The sequence below is a fragment of the Gekko japonicus genome, unplaced genomic scaffold (assembly GCF_001447785.1).
Source record: "Gekko japonicus isolate JY-2015 unplaced genomic scaffold, Gekko_japonicus_V1.1 scaffold372, whole genome shotgun sequence".
Classification (NCBI taxonomy): Eukaryota; Metazoa; Chordata; class Lepidosauria; order Squamata; family Gekkonidae; genus Gekko; species Gekko japonicus.
In genome coordinates, this window is record NW_015175367.1 from 798,647 (window position 1) to 818,707 (window position 20,061).

Genomic DNA, 20,061 nt, shown 5'->3' on the forward strand with positions numbered 1-20,061 from the left:
CCAGTATCTGCATGCCTCACTCCCATGCCACTCACTGCTGTCCCTGCCCCCCGCCATGTCAGCACAGAAGCACTGATGCACCAGTAATCACGCCAGGCCCCTCATAGACTCGCAACAAACCGCCCCCCACATCTTCCTTTTTTCCAATTTAAAGAGGAAAGCCCTGAGACCCCCACACACTGCTCAGGATGGAATTTCAGACAGGCGATATATTCTGGAAGAGGAACGGTTCCCAAACAGTTTCTGGTCTGTCATTTCAGACAGAACCGTTTGAGAACCGGTTCCCTTCTGGAACATATTTGTCATTTCATACACAATCGCTTCTGTCCTGTTTAGGAAACAGGGCTGAAGCGTTTTACCTGTCAACCGCTTCCAAGTACTCCTCAGTTTCCTCTCCCGGTTCCGATGCGCTTTTTCCCGCCATTTTTTGCCCACGCGGGCGATCTCCGGCTTTTTTTTACACGTTTGCTTTAGCGCTATAGCGCTATAACACTATAGCAGAATAGCATTATATCAATCCCATTGGAATGCATGGATTGTTTTGTTATACTGCTATAGCGCTATAGCGCTCTAAAGCGAACGTTTTTTTAAAAAGCCGGAGATCGCCCGCAGGGGCGAAAAATAGTGGGGGGAAAGCGGGAAAAAGTGGTGCAGTCTGAAATGGCAAACCACTTCAGATCCAGCTCTTTACCGGAAGGGGAAAGCCATGTGTGAAATGGCAGCCCTATACCGGTTCACTTCAAAACGGATCATTACTGGCTTGAAACCGGGTGAAACTGGGTAATGTGAAATTATAGTATGAAAGCTGCTTCAAAAGCAGGGGAATCCAGCTGTCCACACAAGGCAAACTCTCCATGTTAAAGCAACCTTAAATTCAGGTTATTTTAGTGTAGATTTGGGTCAAAATATGGATTTTAGTGTGGATTTGGACCCACATTCGTACTGACCCGTGTCCCACACAGTAACAATGGACCACAAGGAGAATATTTGGTCTAGGACTCATGTTCCCCTGGTTACACAGGAAGGAAAATCGCTGCTGCAGCTACTCAGATTTCCAAGTATGATGCTTGTTATAGTCAGTGATCTACTATCTGTATGCATCGTTGTAGCTGCATAAGGTAATTTAAGCCAATGTAACTTTCATTGGTTTAAACTCTCATTACTAGAAGCTGGATCCTATGACACAGTTCCACTTACTGAGGAAGGTTTCTTCCAGCAGAGCAAGTCTTATTCCACTAGAACAAGGCTGTTCACTTAATAAGATTCAAAAGGTCTAACCCTGGAAGTCGTCTCTGGGCTGTGGAGCCATTATAATGCCTGAGACTGGCAGTAGTTCAAGATAGTAGAATAAATTCATTGTCCATATTCATTTCTTTTGTTTGGTCAAAGACGTTTTTGAATTACTTCACTTAATTAGTATATTTTGTCCAGGTTGTAAAATGTGCATTATTTGGCATAGAATTTGGGGGGAAGGGGATATATAGCCACGGTAGTAAGATGTGCTTCTTTCTAAGCATATGATTCTGTTGTAGCCACACCAGGATAAGCTACCATGACTGTCCTCACAGTTATGTATATCATGGGATTGCTTCAAGGAAACCAATTATGAAAATCCTTTAATAATAGTAAATGATTTTTTAAATGGGATGACCGATAAACTGAACTAATGACAAAAAAGAGAAACCATGCATTTATTGCTTTAGAAATTATTTTTCCCATTTTTCTAAACTCTGATATTGTTATCTAATAATTAATGGTTGTTTAATATACTGTGCTTTCCCACAGCATTCAGTGCTCCCTAGGCTACTGTTTCTCCTGGGAGTACAGAATGTTTCCAGAGTTCTGTTTTTGTGCTTGAAAGTGATTATTCTTTCAGGCCTGATGCTGCAACGGTAATTTTAATTTATCAAGGTGCTGTTCAATGAAATGCAGTAGGAACGTTTTCAGAGCTTGTGCTCATCACTTATTCCTATATCTGTCAGTGAAAATCCTTCTATACCTGTCATGTCAAACTGCACTACAGCAACATCTAGCATATTACCAATAAATTGGATACTCAATCATGTATGTGTACAGTTTGACAGGAGTGCCCTGAATATACATTGAAGGTGGCACACATTTGCGAGAGTGGCAGCTCATTACCCTTCGGCCAAGAAATATTGTTACATAAGTATGAGACACCCTAAACAGCGAAAGGAACCCATGGCACTTGATTTGTCCTTTTGCCACTGGAAAACCTTTCCATTTATTTCCTCTACTATTTTCTAGTGGAACCTGAAAGAATGTCAGAAACATCAGTAGGTGAAGGAAGGGGAAACAAGGGCATCTTCATACTTGACACGATCTCAAAATATGTGTCTCACTTGGGAAAAAGAAGAGGAGCTGATTTCTATACCCCACTTTTCACTACCTGAAGGATCTCAGAGTGGCTTACAATGTTCCCTCTAAGCTGTGGAGTCCTGTGAGCAAAAATTCTACTTTGTGAGTTCCTGACATTAAAGTTGTGAGCGAGCGATTTGGCTTCTGCATAAATCAGTTTGCTCTGGAACCCTCCTTCCTGAGCTAAGGCAAAAATGTGTGAGCTGGAGGCTAAAAAACTGTGAGCTAGCTCACACTAACTCAGCTTTGAGGGAACACTGCTTACAATCGCCTTCCATTTGTCTCCCCGCAACAGACACCCATGAGGTAGGTGGAGCTGAGAGAGCTCTAAGAGAACTGTGACTGACCCAAGGTTACCCAGCTGGCTTCATGTGGAGGAGGGGAGAATCAAACCTGGTTATCCAAATCAGAGTCCGCTGCTCTTAACCACTACACCAAACTGGCAGTTGCTAGGTGTGATTTATCAAATGCTAATTCTGCAAATGCCTTATTGAGATAAATGGGGATTACGCAGGAGTGGAGAAATATTTTTGTTGATGGTGGGTCTTTTATCTGCTGTAGGTGGACTTCTTATGCAAATTGCTAATAAGGAATCCATAAAGCCCTGATGAAGGTTCCTTTAATTGACAAGCAGTTCATTTTGATAGGCGTATCCTTTTTTATAGTTTCTCTCAACCCCCTCTTCCAATAATGTTCTTGTTTTGTTGAGCAATGTCTCCATTGTACTATAACAACTTCCAAAATAAGCTACCAGAGAGAATTCAGAGCACTTTATATTTCCTTGGTGGAAAGAAGCTGACAATTGAGTGATTTGTCTCTTTAGGTTAACAGAAGTGCTCTTGCATGTTCTGCTGGGGTCATCTGTGGTGTCATTGTGCAAGAAGTGATGTCTTTGGGCATGGATTTAGACATGGGAGCAGCATTTACAGTGAGACCACAACATTATGCCAGTCATATTGGCCTTACCTTCCAATGCTGACTGTAGAATGTCCAATGTTTTCTGATATCAGGCACATTGTGTAGTTGCTGGATATACTACAGGTGCATAATTGCCTGAGACACACATATGAAAGCTTCTGTTACTCATTCCCAAGGATACTTGTCAGATTACTGGTAAATTTCAGTTTGGCTGGTCAACTCTCCACGTACTGTCAACTGTAGTGCAACCATTGTGCATAATAAGTGGCTTGCTTTTGGGTCAAGAGAAAGGATTTACTTAAAGGGTGGCATCTTCATCTGCTTGTTTTCCAAGGATCCATGCCTAGGTTTTAAGGCTGTCACAGTGAAATATGCTTTGAAGGAGGGGATATACTAGTGTCTAGTTCTGCAAGCAGAACTAGCATCAAACTGTTGTGCAATATAATTGATCTTGTCATTTAGTGGAATGTGTAAAAAGTGTACCTGAATTTGTAATGTGTAAAAAGTGTACCTGAGTTTGTACAGATTATATCAGTGAACTCAATACTGACTATAGGGCAGGATCCCATTCTGAACCCCAACAAGGTAGCTATGAAACTTTCTCCTTACAAATACAAATATTGTTTTTACTTGTAAGCTGTCTCATGCAGGACTCTACAGAGACAGCATAAAACTTGTTTGGTGTAGTGGCTAAGTGTGCAGACTCTAATCTGGGAGAACGGGGTTTGATTCCCCACTCCTCCACTTGCACCTGCTGGATGACCTTGGGCAAGCCATAGTTCTAATAAGAGCTGTCCATGAAAAAGAGCAGTTTCTGTCAGAGCTCTCTCAGCCCCACCTATCTCACAGGGTGTCTGTTGTGAGGAGGGGAAGGGAAAGGAGTTTGTAAGCCGCACTGAGACTCCTTTGGGTAGTGAAGGGTGGGGGATAAATCCAATCTCTTCTTCTTCTTCTTAAATAAAATGACAATAATAAAGAAGAATATAAGGAGAGCCCTGCTGGAGGAGACCAGTGAACTATCTAGTCCAATATCCTGTGTCCTACACCAGCCAACTAGTTGCTCTGGAGGACCAATACAAGCAGGGCATAGAGGCCAAGTTGAAGGCCTCCTGACATTGCCTCCTAGTGCTGTTTAAGAGAACTCTTTCAATATAACCATTTACTGTATAGCATGGGCAGGACCCTTAATGTTGCATATATCATAGGTCAGAGGCTGCTACTATCAATTATTAAGTGCTGTATAGATGCTGTCTTACTTATTTGAAAACTTTGGAAGCCGTTCTCCTGAAACTAGAATCCACAATCTATAGGTGAACGGCAAATGTATTTCTTCCTCTTAGATCAATTTAAATATTTCTAATTCACTTATGAGCAGAACCTCCAGCAGAAAGTATAGCACCCACCCCTGCAAATATTTTCGCCCTGTGTTCATATTTAGCCATGTTGGCATATGTTGCAAGGTTTATTCCTGGGCTTTCTTCAACACTGTGTGAATTGTACAGGAGGCCTATGTTTAGTCTCCAGATTATCAGCAGGCATTTCAGTTGTCAACCATGCTGTCAGTGTTGTTTAGTATACTTTATTCGGCTTCAGGGCTGTCTCGCTCACTAGGTGAACTAGCAGGGTTGCCAAGTGTAAATGCCTCCGGAGCGGGGGACTCCTGTCTGGTGTCTGGAGCACGTGCACGCAAAGTGCGCGCACGCCGCACGCACATCACCCGGAAGTGACGTGACGACGCCGGGCACGCTGGGGGTGGGGGCACGACCATCTGAGGGAAAACCATAAAGTTTTCCCACGGATGACCGTGGCCCCGCCCCCAACGTGCTCGGCGTGGTCGCATCGCTTCCGGGTGACGTGCACATCGGGGTGAAGTTCCCCCCGGGGCCCGATCCACCGACGGCGGGGAATGGGCCTCTGGGGCAGGGGTTTCCCCGCCCCCCAGGGGGACTTGGCAAGCCTATGAACTAGACTTTCGCCTACAGCACAGGGCCATCATGGGGGCACCAGGCCGGGGCCCCGCGTGCCCTCCCTCCCTTCTTTGCCACACGGGAGAGTCCTCCTGCTCAGTGCCAGGGCTGGTGGGGGCAAGGAGAGGCCAGCCCTCCTCGCTCCTCCTGCCGCCGCCGCTCTCCCAAAAGGAGCAGGCGGCACACCAGCTCCTCTTTGCTGCAACCACCCAGCTCAGCATCGGTCAGCTTGGCCACAGGTGCCGGCAGTACCGACGGAGGGGCCTCTAGGCTTGGCGAGGCTCCACCTGGTTGCACAGCCTCACAGGCCTCGCAGGCCGGGAACATCGCTGGGGGGCTCCCCCGTGGCATGCGCTCACCTCCAGCCAGGGCGCGGCAGTGGTGGCATCTCTGTCTCGCCTTTCTCAGCTGCAGTAGCAGCAGCAGCAGGACATCCTGCCGGGCTTTCCCTTTCCTCCTGCCTCAGGATAACGCGACTGGTGGCGCTGCATAGCGAAGCAAGTGAGCCGGCCGCTGCAAATGCATGGGTTAAATGGTTTTGAGATTTCCCGGAGATCTGTGGGCAGCGGTGGGGAGGGGAGGGAGCTCCGCAGGGCAGAACGTCCCCCAGTCCCACCCTCCCCAAGCGGCCCCTTTCTTCTGGAGAGCGGTTGTGATTCCGAGAGGTCTCCAGGCCCCGGCTGGAGGTTGGCACTGGTGCAGGGCCCCTCTCCCCACACCCCAGCCTTGAAAATTGGGGGGTGCATGGGAGGGGGGCCAAAATAAGCTGGGGCCAGCCCTGTTCATCTTCCATATTTGGTGCAGCCCCACATTGGGACTGCCCTGCACAGGCCAACTGTGGAATAAACCTTTCCAGCTTTAAGTCTATTGTGGAGGTGCCCCTCCCCTCTGGAGCAGATGCAGCAGCTTTTCCCACCCAACCCGTCACAAGCTCCAGAGGCAGACACCCCATTCCCTCAGTTCCTTTTTTGCCACTGCATGAATAGGAGCATTTCCAGCAAGCTGTATCATTGCTCTTCTTTTCTTGACAGAGTGAGACATTTCTTCTTCAGACCAGTTGTTCTCCAGTCGGGATCTTCGGCAGAGTGACACAATTTCCTTTGGCCTACTCTGTGGTTGTTCCAGTGTCTACTGCTTGTGTTGCCTAGTTATGGTGACCAAGGCTCTTTTCAAAAAACGCACAGCTGATGAAGCCCCCTTTGAGCCCTTGGCCACGTGCCCATTGGCACTACTTTCCAGAAAACTGGTCTTCCTGGTAGCAATTACTTCAGCCAGGAGACTGAGTGAATTAGTGCCCCCCGTCCCTGAGCTCTAAAGCTAGAAGGCCCTGCACATGCTAGATGTTAGAAGGTCACTGCTCTATCATGTCGATAGGACTAGGCCTTTTCAAATTGATGAGGCACTCTTTGTATGTTATTGGGGACCCAAGAAAGGGAAGGCTGCCTCTTCCTAGTCCCTTTCCAGGTGGGTGGTAGCTGCCATCCATTCTTGCCATAAGGCAGCTGGGAAACCCTATCCGTTAGAGATGACAGCGCACTCCACCAGGGTGCAAGTTTTCTCCACTGCTTTCCACAGGTGAGTCCTGCTCTTGGATATTTGCAAGATTGCAGTGTGGTTGGCAGAGGACACATTTGTGAAGCATGACACGTTAGACCTGCAGGCGAAGAAAGAAGCAGATACAGGCAAAGCAGTGAGAGCATCACCCCACATCCTCTGGTAAGTAACTTGCTAATGCTCCCAGTGTGGGGCTGCACCGAAGACAGAAGATGAAAACAGAGTTGTAACTGTGGTTCATCGACGTCTTCTGTGCAGACACACATTCCCTCCCTCCTGCCATGCTGTGAGCTCTCACGTGGTTGCTCTTCTTCCTGTGTGGGGATTTGCAGCGGTCTTGCAGGAACTGAGGGAAGGGGGCGCCTGCCCTGGAGCACGTAACAGCTTGGGCAGGAAAAGCTGGCACATCGGCTCTAGAGGGGAGGGGTGCCTCCATGATAGCTTTAAAAGCTGGAAAAGTTTATTTCACAGCCAGCCTGCGTAGGTGCGGTCCCATTGTGTGTCTTCACAGAAGATGTCAATGAACAGCAGTTATAGGAAAGTGCAACTCTGTTATCCTGCTGCATCCTTGCCAGTTGTGTGAAGACCACATCTCATAATAACATAGGTGGCCCACTTAAAGATATGACATTATCAGTCCAGGGCTTCAGGCTTTGTCAGCTCAATTTGTCTTGTCATAATTTTGTTTTGAGTTTAGCTTATAGAGCATGGTAGAGACTCTATTTTTATTATGGTAAACAGTAAAATCAGAAATGATTGGTGATATGGAATGTCTACTTTAATACCACCACAGAATCTGTCAGTTTGATACATCATAAGCAATGTTCCCTCTAAGCTGTAGAGTCTCATGAGCAAAAATTCCACTTTGTGAGCTGGTGGCATTAAAGTTGTGAGTGAGTGATTTGGCTACTGCATCAATTAGTCTGCTTTGAAGCCCTCCTTCCTGAGCTAAGACAAAAATGTGTGAGCCAGAGGCTAAAAAAATGTGAGCTAGCTCACACTAACTCAGCTTAGAGGGAACACTGATCATAAGTTAATAGTGTCCTGTGAACTACTAGAAGAAATCATGTGTGATAATGGCTTTCATTTCCCATGTGAAAAATTGAATGAAAAATTCAGTTCATTGAATGAATGGACTTGAATGAATTTTTGAATTGAATTGAATGAATGCTTTAAATATTTCCCTGGTAGGTACCATGTCATCCACTTTTTAATAGTGTAGCATCAAGCGTGACTCAATTAATTAAATGTGCCTGGGGAAAGTACAGTACAGAAGATGATCTGTACAATTATCAGGGGATATGCCTCACCTCACCACAGTTGTATACTATATATTTGCTTTGGATACAGAACCTCTTTCTCTGATATAGCCTCCGTGTTTTCCACAGCCATTTATCTCATACCCCACGTTTTATTTCACCAAACAATCCATCAGTTCCAGGTAGAACAGATGGTACTGTCTCTACTTTCCATTGTTGTGCAACAATGGAATCAGCCGCCTATGGAGGTGGTGAGCTCCCCCTCACTGGCAGTCTTTAAGCAGCGGCTAGACAAACACTTGTCAGGGATGCTCTAGGCTAATCCTGCATTGAGCAGGGGATATGGCCTGTATGGCCCCTTCCAACTCTGTGATTCTATGATACTCTTTGGTGTAAATGGAACCCTTCTACAGTGATCCGGGTTAGAGTCAAAACATGCCTGGCTGTTTTTGGTTGTAATGCCTGCAAGGTTCATAAGGATCAGGTGGTACCCTCTAATATATTGCCATCTCAAGGCTTCAGTTAAGAATCACTAAATCTGTGCTGGTTTACCAAATAAAGAAAATCATCTGACTGGTTTGTGCAGTGAAATGTAGTAAAGCATATTCAACACCTCTCTGCCTGTTGAAGATTAATGTTGTAGAAGAGCAATCCGTTAAGTGAGGTGTCTGTCCCCTGTCTCCCATCCAATAATACCTGGCTATACGTATCAGTTAATGAAACTGAAGCTCAAATACTTTGGCCACCAAATGAGAAGGGAGCACTCACTGGAGAAGACCCTGATGCTGGGAAAGATTGAAGGTCAAAGAAGACGGGGACGGCAAAGGATGAGATGGTTGGACAGTGTCATCGACGCAACGAACATGAAATTGAGCCAACTTCAGAGGACAGCGGAAGACAGGAGGGCCTGGCGGGAGCTGGTCCATGGGGTCGCGAAGAGTCGGACTCGACTGTGCGACTGAACAACAACAACAACATACTTATCAGTATCAATGGCCCAGGGAATCTCTCCCAACCATTCAATTTCTGACATTGGGCTGTGACCGCCAATTTTAATGTTGTATTATTGTGTTTTAAAATTTTAATCATATTTATTGTATTGCTGATATGCTGTTATCCGCCCTGAGCCTGCTTGTGGGAAATAAATAAATAAATGAGGTATTCTGCCTGAGCTGTAGGCTCAGTTCAGACATCTTGTGAAGTTATGGAACTGTGATCAGTTTGTGAAATCAGGATTTGGCTTGCAGACAATTACCCAGTTTTTTCTTCTTTGTTTGCCTGTCTGTCCCCCCAGTTGCTTAAACATATATAGATGTGTTCTGACCCAGCCTAGGATGCTGAGGAACCCAAAAAAAAAAGTGCCTTTGTTGGTATATATCTGATTATGGCACATGGGAGGCTGATGTTAATTCACAACACATAAACTGTTTTATTTCATTAGTTGCTTTAGATTTTCCAGGTTGTGTGGCCGTGGTCTTGGTATTGTAGAACCTGACGTTTCGCCAGTAGTTTGTAGGAGTTCCCCAGGCTATGAACATGCTAATGGAGGAGCTTTCAGGTTGGCTAAGTCTGCAGTGTCTTTCATGCTGAAAAATCTGCAGTGGCTGAACATAGCCTAACTCAAACAGGACGCATTATTTTGTTCCAAGACACTGAAAGTCTGGACAACACTTCCAATTACCATGTCAGATTACACAGGGAAGCCATTGAAATTCATAAACATAAACACAATTTTTACAGGAAAGAAGAGAGTTTAAAAATAAATAGGGCATTGTTTCCTGTCCTGAAAAACACAAAAGGGCTCTACATCTGACAGTAGCACTACAGATAAGATTAGAATTTCAACAGCCAATCCACATACAAAAGAACATCCTCAGGAAACTTCCTCAAGAAACAATCCATATACAAAAGAACCTCCTCAGGAAAGCTCCTCCATCAGCATGTTCATAGCCTGGGGAACTCCTACAAGATAATGACTCAGCCCTTCCCCACCTTCTGGAGTAGATATAAATTACCTGTCTACCATTTTTCTTCTCACCTTGACACAGAGAGTACTCCATCTTTCTGTGTTATATCTCTAAGGATGCCAGTCACAGCTACTGGTAAAACGTCAGGTTCTACAATGCCAAGACCACAGCCACACAAGCCGGAAAATCTACAGCAACTAATGAACTCCAGCCGTGAAAGCCTTCGACAACATATGTTTTATTTCACATTTATGGTGCCAAGTAAGACTGTTAAGGAGGTTTCAGTTTTAAACATGGCAGGTGAAAAGGCAACTGGAATGAGGGGAAACTTTATATAACTATATACAGTAGACACTTTGTCACACAAATATAGCTGTTTTATTCTACATACAGGTGTTTATAACTTGAGAGAGATCACTTGGCTGTCACTCTTTAGATGAACAGGCATAAGCTTATTGGTCACAAAATTACTAAAGTCTGTCAAGTCAGGAACATACATTCAGGTTCCAATAACACTTAATAAAGATCACACACACACCCTTTCCAAGTGCTGTTTCCCTCAGAGAAGGACTACCAGTTCCATTACTCAGAGAAGGACTACCAGGATCCTCCTTGATCCTTCATTTTGCTCCCTCTCTTTATTCCCCCCACCTTCCTTCCTAACTGACACTCTCAACTGCCACTCCCTCAGGTCAACAGTAGAATTCTATTTGAACCCCCTGTCAATTAAGAGTTCAGTCTTTATATTTTTCACAAGTACATTTATATAAAACATTTTTCTTTACATGATAATAACCTTTTAACATGTCTTTTGGTGTTTGTTTGTTTGTTTGTTTTAATGTTTATATAGACACCACCACTACCCTGAGGAAGCACTGAGCAAAACACATTGGGGCACATAGAGTGAATTAAATTTATTCCCATGGCATCACTGTTTTGTTTCGTCATTCCTTGGCTTCTTTGATGCTGCCCTTCTTCTTCTTGCCTTTTAAAAGGATGGCAACTGTCAGGAACATCGGTGGAGGTGGAAATATCATCATCTGTTTGGCCCTCCTTTATCTTTTAAAAGCCATTCCCCACAGCTGCTGTGTGGCTACAGAGAACCTGGGCTCAAGTCTTTAAAAACCTTAACATGTAGTTTGGCCCTTAAAAAACCTATTTGAATATAGAAATAACAGCGGCCTAGACAGGCTGTGTTTATTTTTTAAAATCAGATCTAAACCAGTGTTTCCTTTATTTTTTGCAACCCCTTCATTTGTAGTGGAATGCAGACTATACTCATTGATCAACATTTATGAATAATATTATATAAGTGTAATTAGGAGGAAATAGGCTCCAAAGACATAAAACTAAATTAGGACTGAAAAAAATTGGGGTACTTCCAGGTGGATCATCTCATTTTTTTGTGTGTTCTTCTTGCAGCAGTTATGTCTTTGATTATGATTACTACAGAGATGATTTCTACAACCGGTATGTGTAGTTTTTATTCCTGTTTTGGGGTACATTAATTACACTCCTTTACTTGTCATAGTTTCATATAATTGTGTCAGAAAAAGTTTGCATTTATTCCTCATAAGACTCGATTTACTTTTATTGCTTTGTGATTTCAACTGGCTGGTTTACAGTTCATCATCAGGGCACATCTCATCAAGCTGGTGCCTCCATCTCAGGGTTCTGAGCCACATAAGGCATTGTGGCTTCAGATGCTGGTCTAATCCTGTTTGAGTCCCATTGCTTCCTTCCCAGGCAAAATTTTTCATATCTGTGCCACATAAGTGCCACCCAGGGGAGGGGGCACTGAATAGTGTACAGAAGCCAGTGATATCTCCCTAGGCTAGTGGTGTGGTACTAAGCGGCTCCACATCTCTCCTTATACATAGGATTTTGCATATGACTCCATTCCAGCAGTTATTACTGCTTATACCCTTACTTATACCCTTACTATTAAAACTGTTCCACAGAAATAGGCAACTCAGATATAGTACAGTATAAAATGTAGGGTTGCCAGGTCCAAAGGACAAGTCATCAGGGTTACTGGGTCACGCCAGAAGAGGGGAGGAAAGAAGCATGGTAGGCGACGCTCTGGGGGGGGGGGTTTGAGCAAAATATGGTTTGAAGCTAATTTTACCATAGAGTTTTCTCCAAAACCAAAGCATCCCCCCCTGACATTACCTACATGCCTACATCATGTCCGGGTGAGGTGGACATGTCACGTTTGGGGTATTAATTCTACCCTGCAGGCCAGGGCCAGGGAGGAGCACCAGAAACCCCAGATCCCCCGCATGCCAGGGGAACTGACAACCCTAATAAAATGGCATTTGTCAACAACATTTCATGTGGTTTTGCTGGCCTGCTGTCAGCTGAAAAGCCTTTTTGAACTTTGTGCTTTCTGAACTATGAAGGCATAACTGACAGATGCTTGAAGTGTTCCTCTCCTGCATATCCCATCGTGTAACCTGTTTATTTACATTACAATGAATCATAGATCTCAAGAAACAGTCAGTAAGAGGGGTGAGCTTTTGGCTATGTTTTAGGAGAGCCCTATTACAGTGATCCCCAACATGGTAGCCTCCAGTGTGTTTCCCAGCACTCACTTCCTTTTCCCATAAGCAAAGAGCCGGTCTTGGCTTTCCTCCACCTTACTGAGCAGGAAAGTTACAGTCCAGACCTTTGGGTCTACAGGGGCACCCATTTGGAAATAGCTGCCTCTATTGTTGTTGGATTCACAGCTTTCAGTTTCCCAACATTTTGTGAGCAGCAGAACCTGGAGTTGCCAGCTCTGGGTTGGGAAATACCTGGAGATTTGGGGGATGGAGCATGGGGAGGGGAAGGTTTGAGGAGGGGAAGGACTTCAATGAGGTATCTCTCCTTATATAAATTTGTCACTTGGGGTGGCAAGATTCAATGCGCGACAAAATCAATGTGCGACAAAATCTGCCACTCAAAAACAGGTCCCTGGCCACTGGCTGCATTCCAGATACATTTCCAGATACATGCTCTCCCTCCTTTGTGATGGCAAATCTGCATGTCAATCCCCATAGCTACCAATCCAACACAGTCCAGTGGCACCTTTAGGACCAAGTTCTATTCAGCTACAAACTCACCCTCCTCTGTGAGGGCAGATCTCTGTGTGCCCCCGCCCCCAATACCTAGTAACCCCAAAGAGAGCCCTGGTAGTGGAACACAGGAAAATTAAAGACAGAAAGCGGGACCTGATCTATGAGACTCACTTCAATAACAACTCCTTTCCTGACCTATCAGGTCACGCCTATTCTCCACTGCCCCCCTTCCCCAATGAGAGTCTGAAGCTGTCTTCACAGTGTTGGATCACTGGATTACCTAGCTCTGCACTATGTAATCCTACTGGTGGCAGATTCCTCACTACACTTACCCTGGAGACAATGCTGGATTTTATGTCATTATACCCTGCTCAGGTCACCACCGCGAGTTGACACTGAGTGCCCACAGCCGGGGCACTCTCCCACAGCCTCTTTCTAGAGCTCGTTGTCTGTATTTCCACAATGAGCCTTTTTCCTAGTAATGCCATAGAGTCCACCTTCCAAAGCAGCCATTTTCTCCAGGTGAAATTATATCTGTCTCCTGGAGATCAGTTTTAATCCCAGGAGATCTCCAGCCACCACCTTAGGGCTGCTAGCCTCCAGGTGGGACCTGGGGATCCCCTGGAATTATATATCTCCAGATTCCAGAGATCAGTTCCCCTGGAAAAAATGGATGCTTTGGAGGGTGGGCTGTATGGCATTGTGTCTCACTGAGGTCCCTGCCCTCCCCAGCCTCCATCCCTGAATCTACAAGAATTTCCCAACCAAGATCTGGCAAGCCTCCCCCCAATCCCCCACTTCTGGCCAAGGGAGACCTGGCAACCCTACAACCACCTGGAGGTTAGCAACACTAGCAAAAAAACCCATGGGCAAGCATTTTGTGGTGCAACCTACTACCTGTTCTCAAAATTCCAAAAGTGCCCAAAGAATCAAGAAGGATGGTGATCACTGTTCTATTATCTTACTGGCCATTTTCTATTAACATATGAATTGATGTCCTCCTGGCCAGGCAGACTGAAAGACTGAAAGCTGCCTGGAAAACTACAACCTCTTACCTACCCAGGAAAGCTGTGCAAAAGCCTTAGCAGAGTGCAATTCAGATATATGTTCTCCAGCATTGTATATTGTACACAAGTTACTTGTGGGGTGTTTTTATGCTTCAGTCTCCTGTCATCCAATCATATCTATCTCCCATTGATTTCTGTGAATAGTGAAATTAATCATTTGGTAAGCAAATCTGTCCTTCATTAGAGGGGGTTTTCCCCACCCATCAGTGCTTAGTGTCAGGATAGATCATCCCAAATGTTTCTGTAAATGTTACTGTAAAGGAAAAAAATCATAAAATTATAATTACAGAAATAAATGAAATCATGTGGAACACATTTGCCATACCACAAATAGACAACCAATAGTAACACTCACTGAAATTACACAAAAGCCATGTACTTGGGTGTGACCGAAATACAAATGTACCTCTCAACATACAAAGATCCTTGAAATCCAATTTTGCTTTATGTAAGGTCACTGTGATTTCAGAGAGCAACTTTCTCTTAGGAAACTGTGGTCTGCAAGATCTCCCTAACATCAAACCACAATAAACTACTCTGGAACCTCTGTTTTCATTTTCCCCAAGATTGTTTGATTACCACACCCGGGTCCCTCCACCACCTCGTGCAGTGATTCCAGTGAAACGTCCACGTGTAACAGTTACAGCAACCCGGCGAGGAAAGGGTGTATTTTCCATTAAAGGAGGATCACGATCTACATCAAGTGGAGCTTCTTCATCAGGATCGAAATGTGAGTTAAATATTGTTCTGTTTAGGTCGTATATGATGCAGTGTATAGGATGTGGCCTATTCACCCCATCCCTAAAGCTTTACCATAAGATTTTTTTTAGGAAGCTTAAAATGAATATATGGAGAAATGTGTGAGATGTGTTGGTTTCTAGACATGCAGATAGGTCTGATATGTGAATGAGGATTGATTGGTAAATTGTCAGCTGATAGCTGCCTAGTGCAGGGGAAAGGAGCAAAATTTCCATAAACAGTTCCATGGGAAATGGGGCAGTTTGGGAGCGTGCTACTAGCTGAAAAGCTGTGTGTTACTGAAGAAGACTGTTAACTTCCCCGGATCCTTCTCTCCATTTATGACAATACCTCTGCCAGTCACCCTGGCAAAGCAGTTTAAGAGGAGAGAGTGGATAGAGGGTCAGATTTAAAGTCAGACATTATTAAATACATTTTTATAGATACTGTATGTTCTGCACCATGCTCCATGCTCTTGTATAAGGTATACTTTAAAGGGTGGGAAGGGATCATGGTATTTGTGTAAAGTGCCATCAAGTCACAAACAACTTATGGTGACCCCAGAAAGAGGCTTTAAGGCAAGTGAGAAGCAGAGGTGGTTTGCCATGGCCTTCCTCTGCAGAGGCTTCCTTGGGGGTCTCCCGTACAAGCACTGACCCTGCTTAGCTTCTGAGATCTGACGAGATCGGGCTGTACCATGTTGCCTTCCCTCCAAAGACAATCATTAGAGTAATGTGAAAAGCAATGGAAAACAAACCCATTTTCAGCTGCCTTAAAGGCAAAGAAGAAGGAACATTATGAAATATCCAGAATAAAATAGCCCCCCCACACACACTGAGAGACCTGCTACAGCAACAGCATGATGGCAGTGCTGACCCCAAACAGCAGGAGGTGTGCGAGCACACAGAGCTCCATGGTAAGTTTCCAAAAGCAGATCTCTGTTATAGCCACGGCTGTTTAATTGTCCTAAGTAGTGCAGTCTGTATTTGCCATTCTATAGTCAGCCACCATAAAGACCTGAAAGACAGCTGAGTAACAAGTAAGCGATTGTGCCACTGCTTTATAAACAAGCTGCTAAGCAATAGAGAAGCACAGCTGAAAGCTTGTATAAAGCATTCCCTTGGGGCTCCAGAGCTCTCCAAAACAAAACAGACAGAGTGTCCTTCTTGGACTCTTCCCAGCAAAAATGTAGAAGATTCTTTACAAATGAAGAGGCTGCAGCCAGGTAAAGGCAATCTGAATGTGCCAGGCTAGGCTAGGACCCAAGTGTAAGGGGGGGGTTTACTTTACTCATGGGCTGTATAGATATGGGCTCGTGTGCGGGGAAAACATGCTAGTACTACGCTCAGCTTTAATCAGAGCCAGCCCCTTGCCTTGTGTGCGGCAGGAAGAAGTGGTTCAGTGTCTACCCATGATATTAAGCCCTCACATGTGCTACTAGCAGGGGTCATTTCCTGCGGGAGTGCACAGGAGCAGAGCTCCGGCAGTAAGGAGCCCAGGGGGTGGGCATATGCAACAAGCCCCGCCCCCTGCTCCCAGCAGCCCTCAATCAGGCCACGAGGAGCAAGAAGCAGCCAGGTAAATTGCAGAGCCCCCCCCCAGCCCGCCTTCAGGTACAAGCTCTCCCTCCTCTGTGAGGGCAGATCTGCATGTTCCCCCCCCCAATAGTTAGCAATCCAAAACAGTCCAGTGGAGCCTGAGCGGTGGGTGTTGCCTTCTGACACACTTCCGGTGGTGTCAGGAGGTGTGGCATATGCAAATAAGTTATGCTAATGAGCTCCTGCACTCCTTTTTCTACGAAATGACCCCTGGCTACTAGTGCCATCTATGAGTATGTGAGGGGAAGGATTAATCCCTCCCCTTCCCCTCAGTCCAAAATGCCTTGTTTGTGCATTGCCCAGAACAAGTCAATCGCTTCACTATTGCTGTATTGTAGGAAGTGTGATCTTGCCCACAGGGTCATTTGGGGCTCACGGATCAGCCTGCAAAGTCCACTTCCCACAGTAAATGTGGAGATGGAGGAAACCCAAACCTCTTAAATTTCCTTTCCTGCTTCTGTGCCATATATGAACTCATCCTCGAACCTGAGGATTGATACCTTTAAACCAGAACAGAGCACGGCACTTGAGTGGGAGGATAACAGTGGGGTAGCCTGCCAGTGGCATTGTGCCTGCTCCAGCACCAAGTGCCTGCAGATACCACTTTGATCTCCTTGAATTAGTTTGGAAATTGCATTAACACAGCTGCATTTTTATGACAATGCCCAAAAAACCTTTCATGAGCCCCGTGAATGACAGAAAAAGATACATTTCACATTCAGAACATCTGAAAATAAATTGGGGGAATCAAGGCTCCTTTTTCTTTTCTTTCTTTTTTTTTTTAAGGAGAGAAAAAGAAAGACTTTCATGCTTGATTTCCTCTTGGAATTGCTTCCTTTCTCATCCTCAGCAGGCAGACATTCAAGGGGGGGGACAGGAGGGAGACATGATTTTTGCTAATATGTGTAGGAACGCAATCAGTTTTGTAGAGCATTTAGAAGAACAGATGAGCAGCTAGTTTGTAGAATGCCGCAGGTATTGAGAACAATGTGTTTTCCTTATCGGTTTACATCAACAGAAAAAGTCTGATTTACTCGACATTTTATCATGCTACTCTATCATCTTTCCAGATTAAAATATGCATCCTACATTAGCAGTTTTTTTTAAAACTGAGGAATTCTGCTATTAAGGGGTAAAAACACTTTCCCCCTTCTAAAGTTCATAAAAATTGGACAAGGGCTCCAAGTGACCCCCGAGACTCATGTTGCTCAGTAATGGCTGAAGCATCACGCAACCGAGTCCTGCCTCAATTATCCCCAGGAGAACAGACATGTGCAGGAGGCTGGGCAGGAGGTGGTTACAGCAGCCTGAGGCATGTTAGAGCCTCTCCATAAAGAGTCTGCTCTTGGACAGGACAGTCTATAAAGAAAAGCGTCTGTGGCCAGGCAGTTAGCTTTGCAGGGGACAGAAGGGGAGGTTTATAATAGCTTCTAATGGATCTAGACAGTGCTTTTCTCTCTCCAGGCAGAACAAGCAAGATTACACTCCAGAGCAATATAGGCTGGTTTTGTGTGCGTGTATCAGCAAAAATTGTGGCAGGCTGCATGTTTCTAAAAGTAGCCAATTGTCTGCTAGCTATAGAGCAAGGCTTAAAATGTTCCCAGCTTGCTTCCTTAATGAACTTGAGGGATTTGCATCTTGCTTTGAATCTGACTAATTGCTGACCAAGGGGTTTGGATAAAATCCAGTGCCTTGAAAAAGAAATCTTTCTATCTTGAGCAGAAAGTTCCTTTAAAATTGAAAGTAACAGCTGACTTGGGGCAGCAGATGTACAGTGTTGTACGGATGTTTCATGAGAAACTTTGCTTTCTGCAAGAAAGGGTGAGACAGATGTTCCCTGAATATTTGTATGCATGATGTTGCAAAGGGGGAGGGGGGATGCTGAACAGTTTTCTCATTATAGTGTTTATGGATCCAAAGTAGACATTGGAAGAAAACAACATATACTATTGTTTCATTAACAAATTAATAAATTTTGACTTGGTAGCTTCTAGCAGTTTTTATATTAGTGCCTACGATAAACAGGGTTAAATAAAAATATATCACTTATGATAACATCCACACATAGCTGGATCTTCTGCCAACACAATCACTTTCTTACTTTGTTTTCCTGTGCAGACCAGAATATCAAGGAGGTAAATTATCACAATAGTGCAACATCTAACAATGTGTAGTTCCAGTCTATCAGTGCAGTCCAGAACAGAGGTATACCCTTCTAAATCCATTGACATCAATGGGCACAGAAGGATGGGCACTAGTTCCCCTTGTCATACTTTATACACAGAAGATAGAGAGCAATCCAAGTAAAGGATGACTTCAATGGACTTGGAAGGGTTTAACTCGGCATAGGACTGTACTACATACTGTTGTTATACCCGGGGCTAACACAAAGCACTTTCAAAAGCATGTCCTTTTACAGTGTAGATTCTGAGCACTGTATCAAAATTAAGTTAGTCTTTGTCTGATGAGGGCAGTGGTTCTGGAAACAGGCTTCATTTACCCTCAGTGACACATCTGCTTGGCTCCATGTCATTGTGAGTCATCCCACATGCTACAAAAGTTCAGATTGGCTGGGATCACCCACATGACTGATGCCAGAATCATCGCCCTCTCTTTCAATTGTCCTCCTTTACTTTTAATTACACCATCTCTGGTGAGATCTGATTGGTGCCATGGAGTCATGACACCATCGTATTCACTGTGTGATCCCTGAAGGGCTGTGACCATGTCACTATTCCCAGGAAGTAGACCCAGATGGGGGAGGGATGGCAATGCGTAGTCTTAAAGTAAGGTGCTCATCCTTAGTAGCTTTTGGGAAAATATTTCATCACTCTCCTAAAACGTTCTCCTCCACCAAACTGAAATAGGTAAACTTTCAGTACAGGCCAAATATACAACACATTCTAAATTCCGTGCTTATTGGCCATATCCATTTTTTTTAAATGCAGTTGACATACTTGATGCAACTTCATTCTCTATTCTGTGCTAAAATATGATAATTGCCATTGAGAATGAACTGACTCTCAAAATGCATCTATACACATGGAAAGAACGTCCCCTGAAAAAAAACCCTAATGTTTAAAGGGTTTTTCTTCTTCCTAATATACATACACATACACATAGGAATATATAAGGCTTGAACCTGAACACACCTCTCAGGGCACAAAGAAGAGTTTATGTTGGAATTCCTTTTGTTAAAATTATTCGTTATTCATGGTTGGTACCTTTTTTTGTCGTTGTCGTTGTTGTTGTTCTTTTTCCACTTAGTGAAATCAGATGAGTTGCAAACAATCAAGAAGGAATTAACTCAAATCAAAACAAAAATTGACTCTTTGCTAGGGAGACTGGAGAAGATTGAAAAGCAGCAGAAGGCTGAAGCAGGTAGGTGAAAATGATCTATGGCTGTTGGCAGCTCATTAAAAGGTGAATTAATCCAACGCAGAATTATCAATCATATTGTCAGTTGGGAGATGTATTGTGGGGAGAGGCCGCAGCCATCCTTCCTCTGTAGTTGGGACTGGTACATATCCAGGTAGGACTTATGACTTTTACATA

General features: G+C 44.5%; 1 protein-coding gene across 1 annotated transcript in view; it reads left to right on the plus strand.

Annotated features, from left to right (window-relative positions):
- RALYL (RALY RNA binding protein-like) overlaps nt 1-20,061 on the plus strand; it is a 119,974-nt gene that overhangs the window by 59,333 nt on the left and 40,580 nt on the right. The window contains 3 exon segments of the mRNA XM_015425467.1: nt 11,467-11,514; nt 14,737-14,900; nt 19,774-19,887. Coding sequence (XP_015280953.1) covers nt 11,467-11,514; nt 14,737-14,900; nt 19,774-19,887 — 326 coding nt within the window.